This window comes from Polypterus senegalus, chromosome 4 (assembly GCF_016835505.1).
Source record: "Polypterus senegalus isolate Bchr_013 chromosome 4, ASM1683550v1, whole genome shotgun sequence".
NCBI lineage: Eukaryota > Metazoa > Chordata > Cladistia > Polypteriformes > Polypteridae > Polypterus > Polypterus senegalus.
The window spans coordinates 238,598,883-238,614,811 of NC_053157.1; the positions used below are offsets into that span (position 1 = coordinate 238,598,883).

Consider the following 15,929-nt stretch of genomic DNA (forward strand, 5'->3'; position numbering starts at 1 on the left):
TCGTCACTGACAGCACCGAGATTTTCATTGGAAGAAGTCCAAGTGCGAGTGGAGGAAATGAATCTTGAGTGACTTCATTGTATTGCATGCTTTGAGAAGCTTGTCTACCAGCTGAATGGAATTTAGGGCTCTTTAATTGCCCAGAAAATTGTTAACAACGTCTTTGAAGGCATTCAAGGCAATTGTTTCCTGCCCAACTAACAGATCTTCAAACCGCTTGTCACTCATAACATGTCTGATGTGGGGGTCAACAAAAGTGTCCTCTTTGATCTTGGCGTCAGTTATTCTTGGGAACATCTGTCTTAAATAACAAAAACCTTTGCCTTCCTTGTTAACTGCTTTCTTGAAATTCTTTATGAGTCCCACTTTTATGTGAAGAGGAGGCAAAAATATCTTTGACGGGTCGAGAAGCGATTCATGTGCCACATTTTTTTGTCCTGGAAGTAACTTTTTACGGAGTGGCCAGTTCTGTCAAGAATAGTGCGACTCTTTGGTACAGCTGTCCCATTCACATTATTTTGTATAGCCAAGCTGCAGTCCTAGTAAAGAGTTTAACGACTTTAAGATCTCCACAGATATGCCAGTTGTACCTGCTATACTGGAAGTGATTAACAACAGTTCCATATTCTCATGTTTCTGTCATGTGTGCTGCATACCCAACAAGTACTGAAGGATAAACGTTGCCATTGTGTAGCAGAACAGTTTTCAGGCTTAACATTGACAAATCAATGAAGAGACACCACTCTTCTGGGTTGGGATTACATTCCAAGGCCGAGAACAATCCTTCAATGTCACAAAAGAAACAGACTGTCTACTTGTGCAAAAAATGTGGATCTATCATAATGTCGGCTTTGAAACACAGAAATTTTCATACCTGGTGACAGCAAACACCATTCCTACAGTTTCGAACCCTGCAGCTCAGCTTTGACTTTTGACGGACCCAACTCTCTGACCAAGTTGGACTGTGTTATTATATACGGATCACTTGACAAGCACGGTTCAAAATGTGGGTTAATGTCACTGTCAGTATCCTGTATTGCAGTTTCTTCATCTGGTTCGTCTAAGGTCCAATCCTCTGGTAGTTTCAGAATTGTAAGACTGTCTTCCGTCATGTGGCACGGGTCTCATTGCTGAAGGCAGATTTGGATGTTCAATTGACTTCTTGTGTTTGGCAGAGAAACCAATCACATTAGTCAAACAGAAGTAACAGTCCGTCACATGGTCTTTCTGTTCTCGTCATATCATCGGAACAGCAAACGGTATTGTATTCCGCATGACTCTGAGCCAGGCTCTTAGACTGACAGCACATGTCACGCAGCAAATGTGAGCCGCCCATTCCTTGTCTTAATCACCAGCCGAAATACAGATGATAAGCTTTCTTCACAAGAGCAGTCATCCAACGTCTCTGAGGTGCAAGTGTATTTTCACCACAGATAGAGCAGAATGTATCGCGGCTGTTACAACATCGACAAGACACCAAAACGTCTATAGCATGAAGCTTACTTACTGTTATATTGCTAAAGATACTATACTTTACAATACAGATAGTACACACACACACTGAATATCTATATTTACCAAATGAGCAGGATCGCTGTATGCAAGCCACCTTTATAGCATGTGGAGACAGTGTCAAGCTCGTTCAGACCAGCCCAGGATGTCATCTTCCACAGAACAACTTGCAACCTGGACATGCCCAGGCTGCACAAACCGTTGATAAGTCACTTACGGGAGCAAAAATGTTTGGAAACAAATAAGAAAAAAATCATGACAAAACCGAAACGGTACGTGATGGGTACATTTTGATGTGATATTCGCGATCAGCACCCAAAATTCTATAAGAAACACCCAACAGTGTTCAAGAAGCAAAAGCTTTGTTGTGCAGTGAAATAGTAAGAATAGAAGGACCAAAGGTAGAAAAGACCTCCTTAAGAAATCAAGGAGGGACAACATCAAGTGGGGGAGCCAAATGGCTTCATACTGGAAACCAGCTGCTTTTTAAAGAGGAAAGTGACAGGTCAAAGTGGTCAAACACAGATAAACAGGGTAGTAAATGGACAGATGATGAGAAGGTGATGAAATGAGGGCCTTAGTGCTTACACAGCCTTCAGCTGTATAGCGAGTGCCCAGACTCTGGAATGACCTACCGAAATTAAACAGGTCAGCTGACTCCATGAATTCTTTTAAAAAACATCTCCAAACTCATCTGTTCAGGATGGCTTTTAACTCTACTTGAACTTTATTACCCTTCTCTCAGTTTACCTCCATGTCAAGATGTTCATGTAACCTGTGTGTGTGTGTGTGAGACCATCAATTATGTTGTCTGTTAGGCTTTTCTCTGAATTTACTGTCTTAATCTTTTTTTTTTTTAAACTGGTTTGTACAATGCTATATACTGTATACCCTGCTATTCTATCTTAAAACTCTGAAGTGCTTTGAACATGGGAATGGCGCTATATAAATAAAATGATTATAATTATTATTACAACCTTATTCCAAAAAGTCAAGAGATTTCCTGCAAGTTTCTCTAGAAGCTTCCAGATAGACTGGTTCATGAAGATTAAGTACAGAACTCAATGTGTTAAAAAGTACACTGGGGTTGTGAGAGTTAGAGCCAATAACTTGATCTAGCAGCTATTAAAACTTTCTGATAACACAACCAGCTATCTCTCGAAATCTCAAAAGAAACCTGCCACCTGTCCATCTTTCAGCTCCGCTCAGCTCTCCTGCACTCCCGTCTATAGGCTCAGGTATTAATATTTAATCATGGCTCAGAGCTGCTGTGCTTTAGTTTGAGCCACAGAGTCCAGAGCAGTTTGACAAGCAGAACTAAACTGAAGTGATAGCTCCTCAGTATAGAAGACACCGAGGGCTGTGAGGTCACATCATAAATAAAACAGCGAAGAACTGAATGGCAGTGGACAATTTAAGAGCACAGCAGTAACGAGCAGGAGCGTACGGTTTAGCAAATTGACAGAGGAACAAAATGAAAACGAGCATATGGTCTGAAAACACTGCATCACCCATTTCCAGATTAAGAACAAATAAACCGCGAGAAAAGACAAGATCCAGCGTATGCCGGCGTTCCTGAGTAGGACCAGTTACAGACAGAATTAGACTAAAAGAGTATTAAGTGGAAAATGTCATTCACCAAAGGCTTCTCAGTGCAACAAACATGGATATTAAATTCATTAACAATTAAAACTTGGTCATATTTTGCCATAAATTCAGCCAAGAAATCATACAAGTCACTTTTACTTATCCTTCTTATACTTTGGTGGACGATAAGCCGCAGCACAGGAGAACGACCCAACTCAAAAATACTCCATTGAAAGCTGGAGTAAGAAACAGCTAGAGACCGCCGTTTACAATTAAAGTGGGATTTGAAGACATTCGCTAAACCTCCACCACAACCTGAGAACTGCGGGTAATTAAAATACGAGTAGCCACACTGCAACGATTCATACTGCAACGCTGGACTCGCCGGGAGACAAGCAGGTTTCAGTCACTCAGAGGAAATCCAATCGATGAGGTCCGAAGAAATCCTTTAAGATAAAAGTTTTGTTCATTACAGATCTAGCGTTCACTAGACCCATCCTGATGGGAGCCGGGTCCGAAGCCGTAATAGTGAGCGGAGCGCGCCCCAGAGGTCACAAATTCTGGAGAAACGCACCTCGCTGGCGTAGGTGAACTGGGCAGGGGCATGGGGGTGGCATCAGCCTGATCTGAACCAAAAATAGGTACAAGCAAGGAGTCCACAGGGTCCCGGGAGCGAAATGACGCAAAAAGGTGAGGAGCAAACCTATGATGAGCCAGATAAACTTTGGGAGATCGAACAAAACAGGCCTTTAACTAAACCAACCGTCCGCCGCGTTTACCTCGTCGTCTATGACGCTTCCTCCAGAGAGGTGGACCTGGAGCAATGTAGACGAATGCTGGTATTCCAGATTGGAAAATGTAATCCTCCGTTGTCCAACTGTACAAGTTTTACAGCAGACAAGCTCCAGAAATGTTTGACGATCACACACCAGTAATGAGTTGACATTTTACATGACACACAAAAATAACAACAAAGACATAAGCAAAATAGACAGCGGCAGACGACATGCCACACACACTGGCGCCATCCAAGTTATCGCTTGCTGACCTAATAAAGTGGCCGGTGAGTGTATAGTGAAGTCACAGCACATTCATCGTGTTGATTACAGTTTACGATCACAAAACATTGGATTCTTCATGAAAACAGAAACATTTGGAAAAATCAGTGTTAGTGAATTCCTTTACTGTTAAGTGACACCTGAACCTTAAGGTAGAGCATGTTTAAAAGTAAAGTTCTTTATACTTATTTCTTGATACTTAGTGCAATCATTTTCTTCAGTAAACCCTCTGATGTCAAACCATATCAGAAAAATAAACTTACCTTTGAAATCGTTGTGAAGATAAACGCACAAGTCAGCTGTGATTTCAGTTTCTCTTCCGATGTTGCCTGACGAGGGCCTTTTCTTGAGCTCACACTGCCACCTAATGACTGCTTAGTGAATAACACACTTTAAACTAAATGGTTGAAATGACACAAACCGAGTGAGATGAGTACCCCTCTTTTTTATACTAAGCTGACCCGCCTTTTAAAGGCGACCGACTTTTAAGTTGACCACTTCTTAAGGCAATTTAATTTGTAGATCAATTCGATATTTTATACAAACTCATTAATTTGGTTATATTGCATTTGATCGGTATTACTTTAATACTCGTAGTTTCTGTTATTTTTGTGATGAAATTTAAACTGTTTTTTCTATATTGAGGTCGCCCTTTTGAGCCCCCCTGATATTTACTACGCGGTTTGGCATTTGTACCCCATCAACATTAATTATTTCCAGAGACATAATTTTGTCTATTTTTCCAGCGCATCGCGCACAAAACCAAGGGAACGATGGGAGCTCCAGAACTCTGCTCACATCATGTCGCTTCGTACCGCAAGCTGCAAGTAGTAAGTCTGTGATAAGCGGAAAACCGCTACGCTTTCAACTCACGGGACAGAAGGACAATCCCGACCGCTTTTATATAGTAAGAAAGAAAGAAGAAGAAGATATCTCACAGTCTGGAGTAGAAAATCAACTTTTACCTGGATAAACGAAACTAAAAATCCCATCGTGCATTGCAAAAAGGACGGGGCGTGTGTGAAACTCCCCGCCTGCGTAGCACTCACGTGACTTTTATATAGAAAGAGATCAGATCTCGAGACTGAAAATAAGCTCCAACAAACGGCTGCTCATACCATTTTCTTATTTCTTCTTTTATTTTGTATCGTTTGCACATGTCCAGTGTAATAATCTCAAGAGGGGCCTGAACACCAACTTAAGTTAAATAAGTCTCAAGAAATCCCCTTTATTCCCCTCAGCTAATGAAAATATCTTAATAACTGGATTCATAGCACAGTGACACACTGGTGCGCGACTGCATACATTGACGAGTTGCATCATAAATTTGCCTGTTAATCGTTAGGATTCAACATTATCGGGAAACTCATCTCAAATACTAAAGCGCTAAAATGAAGAGAGAAAGAGGAAATTGGGAAATAGTTGTTTAAAAAAAAGCTGAACTAAAGCAGTGTAGGAGCACGATGCATTTATTTATTTTTTGACAAAAGGCGCTATATGGAGGAATTTGTTTTAAAATACATCATTTCAGCAAAGGAATTTCAATTAAACAATACGGCTCATCTAACTTCAAGTCATTTACTTTACGAACTTCAAAAATATTAATACGTTTATTTTATTTTTTTAAAACCCTCTTTTTGTGTTTATTTATTAGTACTTAATTAACGGGTCATTCCCAAACCTTACAAAGCCTCTCTCTTGAAATACTCATATTTGACACGTTTCTCATCTCCTTTTCTTGATTAATGTTTCCTGATTCCCCTCATTAAATTAACAGACAGATCGCCCCACACAATGGTCACTGAGGCTGTCATTTGCCGTTTATCTCCAGAGTGAGTGCGGCGTGTACTCGAGCATTGAGACTTGTAAGCGCCTGCGTATTCCAGTAAATCTCGTCAACTTTTATCTTTTCAGAGACGAGTGGTGGACTGGTAAAGGTGACAATCTCCCAGGAGTCGTCCTCCATGTAATATCCAGTCGCACCACATTATCGGTGACCTTTTCTTCCCCTTACGGTTATGCATCTGAGAAGGTCAGTAGTGCCGACACTTCAGCCATTGGTTGCCGTTGTGAAAAAAGCTGTGTGTCTTTTTGCGCCTCCTGCTTATTTAGAGTTCCCAGTATGTTGTGATCATTACTGTTGGATCTCGCACAAATCTGAAAACCTTCACATGCCCTAAGCCTGTTCTGATTTCTCTTCTGGGATGGCACCCTGAGTGTCTCTCCCATCTTCTAAATGGGCTCTTTTGCCATCACAGCTCGCCGATCTGTGAGTGTTGCTGAGATGTGCAGTTGCAGCCAGTGAGAAGCTCTCTTATGGAGGGTCTTCATCCATCACTCAAGCAGACTGTCAAGCCAGAACTGTTGCTACGATTCAAGCAGCAGCACCAGTCCATGCTACTATGCCAATGATGGTGAGTGGTTGGGAGATGTGAGTGAGCAAAGGTGGCTGCCACTGGATATTCATGTTTGTTTGCTTTGTCCAGTGACAGTGCAGTGCAGTGCACCCTCAAAGGCCAGTTTGTGGTGGTATCTGATAATGTGACCCTTCCTCCCCAGGATCTTGGGTGCATCCAGTTGGTGGACAGCAGTTCCCCCAGCTGCAGCCCTGTGACCAGCCTGTCCAGCTTTGTCATGTACCAGTTTCCAGTAGGTGCCTGTGGCAGCACAGTTCAGGTGAGACCCCATCTGGCGACTTAGCAATGTTGGCAAAAAGTGGCTCAGATGTTTAGAGTTGTCCTACCTGTTCAATGGAGGTTAATGTCTGGTGTAGAATCTAATCTTTCCCATTTTCCTCTTTGGAAATATTAAGGCAATGTGATTTTACTAGAACCATTATTAAAATGTAGTAACCAGCAGTGATTGATGATCCTGTTTCAGATGGCAGGTGGCAACGTGACTTGCCAGAACACCATGTCTGCTGCCATCACTGTGAGGAGTGGTCCAGAGGGCTCCATCACCAGGGACAGTGTCTACAAGTAAGGCTTCTGAACCTGCTTCCTCTGACCCTAAATGTGCTCTACCTGCTATGATGTGGTGTTTCTCTCCTCAGGTTATTCTTCCAGTGCACCTACTCAGGAAGCCAGGATGTGCAAGTGGAGGCTGAGGTGTATACTGTGGCGCCAACTCTGCCAGTAGTAGAGCAAGGGCCATTTGACCTGGAATTGGTCATTACCACAGGTACTGCTGGGGTCACAGATTGGCTTGATTTGCTGATCATTGTCAATGCCTTGATCCATGTAGTATGAAGTTAGAGTGTGATTGTGAAGTAAAGCCCCCTCTTTTCCATGGTCAGATTCCTCCTATGGCTCCTACTACGTGGATGCTGACTACCCTGTGACCAAAACTCTGAGCGATCTTGTGGCTGTGGAAGTGCACATCGTGAGCAGGACTGACCCTAACGTTGTTCTGACTCTTGGGGACTGCTGGGTCACCCCAGGACCTTCTGCTTCCAGCCAGCCCCAGTGGAGCCTTCTGGTGAATGGGTAGATGCCGTCTGCCCAGTGTGAGGGTGGGGAGGAGAGGATGGTTGTTCAGGGCTGACTTGAGGTTTGCATTGCCCAGGTGCCCATACACAGGGGATAACTATTTGACAAGCTTGGTGACAGTGGACAGCACATCTGGAGTGGCCTACCTAAGCTATTAGAAGAGATTTGTGTTTTGAAATGTTTGCTTTTGTGGACCCTGCAGCTCAGCAGGCCTTGGCTGAAAGGCTGGGTTTTGTGGTGATGATGAATGCTGTGTTTTCGTGCTGCTCTGTGGTTTTTATATCGTCTGTCTTGAAATGCCATTGCTTTGGCCACTACAGTGTAAGTTTGTCTGCTGTTTTGGGTTCCTGTTGATGTTGCTTCCTTTACTTTCTGTAGATCTTCACCTAGTGTGTTGCTGCTGCCTGCTATCCCTCTGCAGCAGACCCTGTACTCAGAGCTGCCCTGTGAGAAGTGAGTTAACTAATCATTAGGTAGTCCTGTACTGATAACTTGTGAATTACTCAAATGTATAATCCATATTTGGAATGCAGAATTCTTTTTTTAGTTTACAAAATTTAAATTGGGGTAGTTTGGTGTATTTCAAATGGTGGGCGCTTGGCTTGCCTTCCTAATAAGGGGTCTTATTGGCATCTTGTTATGGCTTCTTTTTTGTTTTGTTTTCCTCCTCTTGCCACCTTCAGGATCCAGCAGAGCTGCAGACAGGTAGGCTTCCTTCAGCCAGAATGTGCTCCTTCACAGTGGTCCTGTCGTCTTGGAGGCTGACCAGGTGCAAACATCTAAGCTGGAGGATGAAGGTAATGTTTGAATCGCAGAAAATGGCTTTTTAGTTAATGGTGATTGGAGAGTAAATGCCCTTTTGTCTTCCTTGCACAGCCCCTTTACCCCACTGGATACCGGGTGCTGCTGCTGCCATGTTGATGGTGGTCCTGGTTTTGGGTATAGTTGCTGGGCGGAGGTTCAACTGGCAAAAAGCAAAATTGAAGTCTTAATATTTTTATGGCTGCCTGACTTGTGACTTTTCTTTCTGGTTTTTGGACAAACTGGAGCCGTGCCAAACAGGGGTCAGCTGTGGGTATTTTTTGGGCAAGAGCACTGCAGTACTAGTCCGTCTACTTTTTTGGTATTTGACATTTCATTTTAGAAAAAAGAGGAATTTTGAACTCAGAAGAAAATTAGGGATTTTTTTTTTAGCTCTATGGTGACAAGTAGCAGTCGCCCTTAAAATTCCATGTTGAAGGATTTATTTGCGATTCAAATGATGGGGTAATGGCTGAAACAACACAACAGATGCATTTTCGTCGTCTGAAACCGGGAAGGGGTGAGTTTAAAAACCGGCTAACCCTCCTCTTGTGTTAGTTTTCTGTTATCATCTCTTATGTTAACGGGTCGGTTTTGACCCATGTATTAAATCAGCTATAAAATACACTAAAAACAATAAGCTATCATCCAATTTGTTTCTCATCTCTTGGTTACCTTGTTAGGCTTCCTTAGCCATGAAAATGTTGGTTTTAATACTTTTGGTGTGGACCTCTGGGCCTTTTTTTGTCAGTATACCGCTTGATTTCAATTTAAATAAAATGGTAAAATGAACCTCAAGAGAATCATATTAATAAATAAAAGGTTGTTGTGTTACCTGACTAATACTGAGGGGTATAGAACACATCTCTTAAATAAATTTGTTTTATTTATTTTTTCACTTTAATATTAATAACTAAAGTGACATCTATGGTGTTACGGGTCAATTTCGACCCATAGATATTTACATCAAGAAAAGGCAAAAAAAATATTTTTTTAACAATAGAACTTTAATATAAACTGAAAAAATGAAAAGCAGAACAGCTCATGACACACAATATATATTTGAATGGTCAAATAAACAAAAAACAATCAAGAAAATCGAACAAATAGAAATCAATTACAAGTTCCAAAACTAATACAAAGCTAAATCAGAGTTAAAACCTCCGTGTGCAAGAACATGCTTGTGTATGTGTGTGTTTAGAGGCATGTGTGGCCAAAAGTGACACTTCTTGTGTGTTCTCTGCAGAGATATTTCTTGCAGTTCAAACACAATACATTTGTCTTTCTGTCCTTACTGCTTGGCCAGACCTGACACCTCTTTCTTTTCGAATCAGGCGGCCTGACTGGGGTTGGGGTTGTTTCGGTTGCTGTTGAGGAAGATGCTGATGCAGATTCTCTCTGTGTTGCTGATGGTCAGGATGGAGTGCTGGGTGAGCTCTGCAGCTGTCTGACCAAGGCTGCAGCGTCTGGGTCTCGGGGCACCCGTTCCCTTCACCTAATGTGTGGCTTGAAAAGGGAATTTCCCAACTCCTCAAGAAACAGTCTCCGCCTGTTTTTTTTTTGGTCGAGTTCCTTCCTTGGTGGATGTGGCTCCACAACAAAATGCATTCTATGCAGACACATCAAGGATGTTGTAAAACTTCTGGTCATTCGCTGGCATGTGTATGTGGCTGTCAGCTTGACCATGTTGTCCACTCCTCCTTTGTTTTTGTTATAGTCGTGGATAATTGTGGGCTTTTTGTCACTTCCTGATGATACAGCTGCGTCTTTGTGAAGAGTAGACATGAGTGTCACATTCCGGTTTCTTTTTGAACAATATGAGACAACAGTGGTGGTGTTTGTAAAAGCAAACTTTGAGGAAAGTGGAGCCCTGCCCTTCACCTACAAGATTTCAGCAGGCAACTCAGGTTTATTTTTCTTCACTGTTCCCACCATGGTAAGTTTCCTCTTGAGAAGTTCTCGTCCGAGGTCATAGCTGGTAAAAATAATTGTCACAATTGATATTGTCACCTTGCAGTCCAGTGGTCATATCGAGGACCACACGTTTTCCTTGGTTTTTCTGAGGGATGCCACTCGCAGCTTTACCTGTGTAAATCTGTAGATTCCAGGCATAGCTGGTTCTTGCGTCACAGGCTGCCCAGATTTTTATGCCATATTTCCCTGACTTTCTGGGTATGTATTGCCAGAAGGGGTATTTTTCTCGAAAAGGGACAAGACGTTCATCCACTGTCACCTCTGGCCCTGGTTTGAACATCAGCAGAAGGAGCTGCACCCATCTCTCCCAGACATTCCTGATGGGACCAAGCTTGTGAGATCTCACTCTCGTCTCTCTGTTGTCAAATCTGAGGACTCTTGATATCATTTGAAATGTCTGAAGTGACATTGTTGCCCGGAAAATATTTCTGCCTGTTGATGCGTCCCATAGATTATCAGTGGCCTCATTGCAGGATCTGTACACTCCAGCAAGAAGAAGAACACCAATGAAAGCATCCAGGTATTCCTCATCAATGTCTTTCCACATGTCGCCATGGACTATTTTTCCTTCAAGGTTCGTCATAGTAATGATGATTCTTTTTAGTGACAATGGCATAAATAGCTCAAAACATGTCTTGATGTCACTGACTCTGGTCAGAGCAAACCTTGTGATTCCAGGGGTCATTTGGATGACATTTGCAGCAGCTGCCCTGCCATGTACATCATGAGGTACTGAGCTCCAAAAGATCTTACCATTTTTGGACTTGAATCTTTCAGCAGGAGCAGCTTAAGCACCAGTGACCTCCTCATCCGACTCACCAGATGTGTCTGAGTCTTCTGGATGATACTCCACATTGTCTTCCTCCTCAGAAACCTGCTCATCTGAATCGCTATGCTGCTCTGTGTCCTCTCCTTCATTTTCACCAACAATATGATCCAGAACTTGACTCACTGTGAATCTTCTTCTCATTTTTGCATGCTGCAAATTGTAAATGTGAACTCTGCAAGTCAAATGGCCACTCAAATGAGTGAATTCACCTCACATCTCTGGACATGGCCGTCTTTGTTTGTTTTGTTTTTGTGCAGGTATCCTAGAAAGCCACGCAAAATGAGAAAGCTCACATGATTAGGAGCGGAGCTGGTTGTCAGTGTGTCAGCTGACAGTGCGCTTAGGATTTCAGTTTTGGCTCTAATTATTGCTTTATCATCGTATTATCATAACTGGGTCGAAACCGACCCTAACAACACAAAGGTCATAATTTCAACCAGAGCATTTTATAATTTAGTAAAAATATATATATTTTTTGCTTTATTTTGTTGAAATAGAGGTTCCTGACAATGTCAAAAACCTTGATGCAATAAACAAATTTATGTGATTCTTGTATGCATTTAAAATTTAAAACGGGTCGGTGCAGACCCTAACACAAGAGGAGGGTTTAATTCCGGTGACCCCTTACCGCAATATCTCTGAAAAAGATGATTAAATCCAGGGATGTGCCCATTCCAGCTAGCACAGAGGACGAGGCAGAAACCAACCCTGGACGGGCATGGGCTCATCGTAAGGTGAATACAAGCGCAAACAAATACACAGCGGCATCATTTTAGTGTCAGCAAATCTGCATTTGTTTGGAAGGAAACCGGAGCCCACTGTGCAAACCCAGCAGGAAAAACATGTGTCAGAAGGGGACCTTGTTTTTCAATTTCCTGGATAATCCAGTTACTGATTGTGTCATGGCTGTCTGCAGGATGTAAGTATTTGCTGTCTTGCAAAGGAGTTGCCATTTTGAAGTTTATGGCTGGTTGAGATACAAACAAACAAACATACAAACAATACCACGTGTATAACAGAACTGCTGCTTCCTTGGAGGGGCCTGGATAATTCAGTTACTGATTGTGTCAGGATTGTTTTTGTAAGTATTAGTTGTCTTGCAAAGGAGTCGCCGCTTTGAAGTCTTGCCTTGGAGGATTTCTGTATTTACCTGACTTGGCAATTAACATTTTGACAATATTGGTTTCTAAACAGCAGATCTGTACTCATTAATGGTTGGTAACAATACATTTTGTTAACTCGTGTTTTCATTATTTGTTAAACCCAGGAAATTTAGCTGTGCCACTTGTTTAATCTGGTTGTCCAGAACTGATAATTGCAGGGACTGAAGGAGATTTAAGCTCTGGCCAGGAGAAGGCAACAGAAGGAGGACAGTCCACTGAGAGCACTGCCAAGACACTCGGACGGAGCACAGAGGCTCGCAGGCTGACAAGGGTACGTGGCTGGCACGACGTGAGGCACAAGGACGGCAATACTCCCAGGGAGGAAGAGACAGCTCTACAAGGAGACGCCGGTTGTGGGTCCAGCGAGAGAGGGAAGCCGCATGAAAGGACCGAGCAAAGCTGGCAGACAAGAAATAAGGCGTGCCTTAGGTCACAGCAATACAAGGAGCCCAGAGTGGACAAAAAGGAACAGCAAAGAGACGCCAACAGGGATTCCACGATTCTCTTGGAAACGAGTGTCCAGGGAACAGAGTGCATCTGTGGACAGTTGAGCAATTAAGTGTTGGGGTAACACTGAGAACAAACAGGACTTTGCACCACTACAGGTTGTATCATCCAATTCATGTTTTTAATGGACTTTTAGAGTGTGGACTGTGGGCTTTCCTTTCTAAGATAAGAAATTTTCTTCATGATACTGTTAGATTTGGTTTATGTTCATTTACCTTTTTCATGTACTTATTATTGTCTAGTGTAATAGAAGTTACTGTTACTTCCTGAAATTGCAGTTGTGTCTTTCATGGTGTGTTTACTCACCGCCCAATTTAAAGAAACCTGTGTGCTATAATTGGTAAATTTCAGGAGTTCCCAGTCTCTTAATAAAACTGGGTGGCGTAGTCGGATATTTGGATGGTGTCTAGTTAGATTACCTGAAAGTGTGACAGACACCTGTTACATAATTTTGGCAGTAGTCGGCAGGATTGGGCTTGTGAGTAACACACTTGGAAGTACTAGGCATTTTTTTAAAATAATTTTTATTTAGTTATTGATTTTGTGGGGTAGTTTTACTGTATTTTTATTATCATCATGATGATGCCTATTTTTGCCGGTGCACCTTGGATTGCCAAGTTTAGTGGGGAAAAAGGAGATTTGAAATATGATGAGTGGAAAGAACAGATGCAGGGGTTATTAGAAGCAGCTGAATATGGGGAGTCTCAAAAGGTCAGTATTGTGATGGGAGCATTGACTGGGGATGCCAAACGGGAAGTCAGTGTTTTGAGTGTGGAAAAAAGAGATAGGGTTACAAAGATTTTTCTTTTTCTAGATGGATTATATGGTGACCAAGTCCCGTTAGCTACTCTGATGTCCCAATTTTACATTTGTACACAAAGAACTAACGAACCTTTCAGGGCTTTTGTGCTTAGATTGAGGGAACTTCATTGCAGGTTACAACGGCGTAGCCCAGCCCAAGCCCCCTCCGATATACAGCTGCGAGATCAGCTGTTGTTGGGCCTCCACGACACGGGACTGCGACAAGCACTACGGACATTTGTGCGCCATAATCCAGATAAAACTTTTGGGGAAGTGCATCAAGAGGCCCTGCTGCTGGAAGGGGAATGTAATTATGTGGGACACAGGGAAGCAATTTGCGGAGCTATTGGTGAGTTCTCTGCAACTAACTCTCATTCACAGGCAGACTGGAGACTAGCATTCAAGGAAGAGATTCTAGGTGACCTGAAAACACAGATGATGGAATGGACTCAGGAGCTGCTGAAGGAACTGAGGCCAGCAGTTCCACAGGTTGATGCTGCCCAGCCACTAATACACTCTCAGCCAGATAGGAGGCCTCGCACTAACAGCCGTTATGCCTGGGATTCACAAGGTAGGCCCATTTGTAATCAGTGCCAAAAAGCAGGTCATTTGGCGCGGAACTGTCCATCCTCTAGTGGGCGCCCTACTTTTGAACTTGTGAACCCTGCAGCTGTGGGCCAGATAGCAGGGTTGAACAGTGAAACACGAAAGGCCATATCCCCTCTTATTGGTGAGTGTCCCGTGGTACACGTCACCATCGAAGGCAAAACATTAAATGGACTGTTAGACACTGGATCCCAGGTAACACTGATGAAAGAGAGTATTTTCAAGCAGCATTTTACAGATACGATTGAAGTTGGGCAGGCACCGTTTCTTCTAAACCTGAAAGCTGCCAATGGGTTGGATATCCCCTATACAGGCTACGCCACAATGGATTTTGAGGTGGCTACAGTGAAGTTACCTGCTAGAGGGGTTGTGATTGTACCAGATGAAGTCCAAACGAGCCCATTGCTGATTGGAATGAATGTGATCTCTGCTTGTTGGCATGCTGTTTTTCAGGCTTCAGATTCACCAGTTGTACTGTGTCAGGCAGCCCCCAGTACGCAGGAAGCAGGGTCTAACAGCTCTGCTGTGTGTCGACGTGCTGAGCCACACCGGGGAAAATGATGGATTCAGCCGATATGTACAACCAGCCTTCTGCCATAGTGTGAAGGTCCCTGCCAGAGGGGGTACCAGGGAAGAATGGGTGAAGGGACATCAGCAGAAGCTATCAAATACAGGTCAAACTGCTAAGGGGAGGATGGATAAGGCAGCACAACATAATAAAGCTCAGCATAAGGAAGCTCAGGCTATTCCATTGCTTCCTGGAGAAAGGGTATGGCTGAGAAATAGAGGTAGACAAGGACAAGGGAAGCAGACAGGTTGGTGGAACCAAGAACCCTATGTGGTGCTGGGCCAGGTAGGGGATTCTGGGGTGGTGTATAAGGTGAGGTCAGAAGGGGGAGGTAGAGAGAAAAATGTGCACCGTAATGCTTTAAAGCCTTGTTGTTGTCTCCACAAAGTGCTTCAGCTACCCCAACAGCCGAACCATCTCCACCTGGACTTCCCATATATTGGTTTTGGACAATGAGAGACCCAGCCTCTCGAGAAAATGGTTATGTCTCAGAGGGGGGAGCTGTGGAGTTGCGCCGATCGAGGAGGGAAAATTTGGGGAGACCCCCAGCCCGTTTTAGAGAATAAGAATATTATGCTGATTGTCCGGGACTGACAATGGTTAAGTCTGGGGGGATGTCAGAAGGGGACCTTGTTTTTCAATTTCCTGGATAATCCAGTTACTGATTGTGTCATGGCTGTCTGCAGGATGTAAGTATTTGCTGTCTTGCAAAGGAGTTGCCATTTTGAAGTTTATGGCTGGTTGAGATACAAACAAACAAACATACAAACAATACCACGTGTATAACAGAACTGCTGCTTCCTTGGAGGGGCCTGGATAATTCAGTTACTGATTGTGTCAGGATTGTTTTTGTAAGTATTAGTTGTCTTGCAAAGGAGTCGCCGCTTTGAAGTCTTGCCTTGGAGGATTTCTGTATTTACCTGACTTGGCAATTAACATTTTTGACAATATTGGTTTCTAAACAGCAGATCTGTACTCATTAATGGTTGGTAACAATACATTTTGTTAACTCGTGTTTTCATTATTTGTTAAACC

At 43.0% G+C, this 15,929-nt stretch overlaps 1 protein-coding gene across 1 annotated transcript; it reads left to right on the forward strand.

Moving 5' to 3' along the window:
* The first annotated feature begins 5,951 nt into the window (after positions 1–5,951).
* LOC120528932 (zona pellucida sperm-binding protein 4-like) lies at positions 5,952–7,803 on the forward strand. Its single transcript, XM_039753008.1, has 7 exons — positions 5,952–5,989; positions 6,072–6,189; positions 6,717–6,833; positions 7,038–7,135; positions 7,210–7,337; positions 7,453–7,642; positions 7,722–7,803. The coding sequence occupies exons 1-7, from the start codon at positions 5,952–5,954 to the stop codon at positions 7,801–7,803; spliced, it is 771 nt and encodes a 256-aa protein (XP_039608942.1).
* The last annotated feature ends 8,126 nt before the right edge of the window (positions 7,804–15,929 follow it).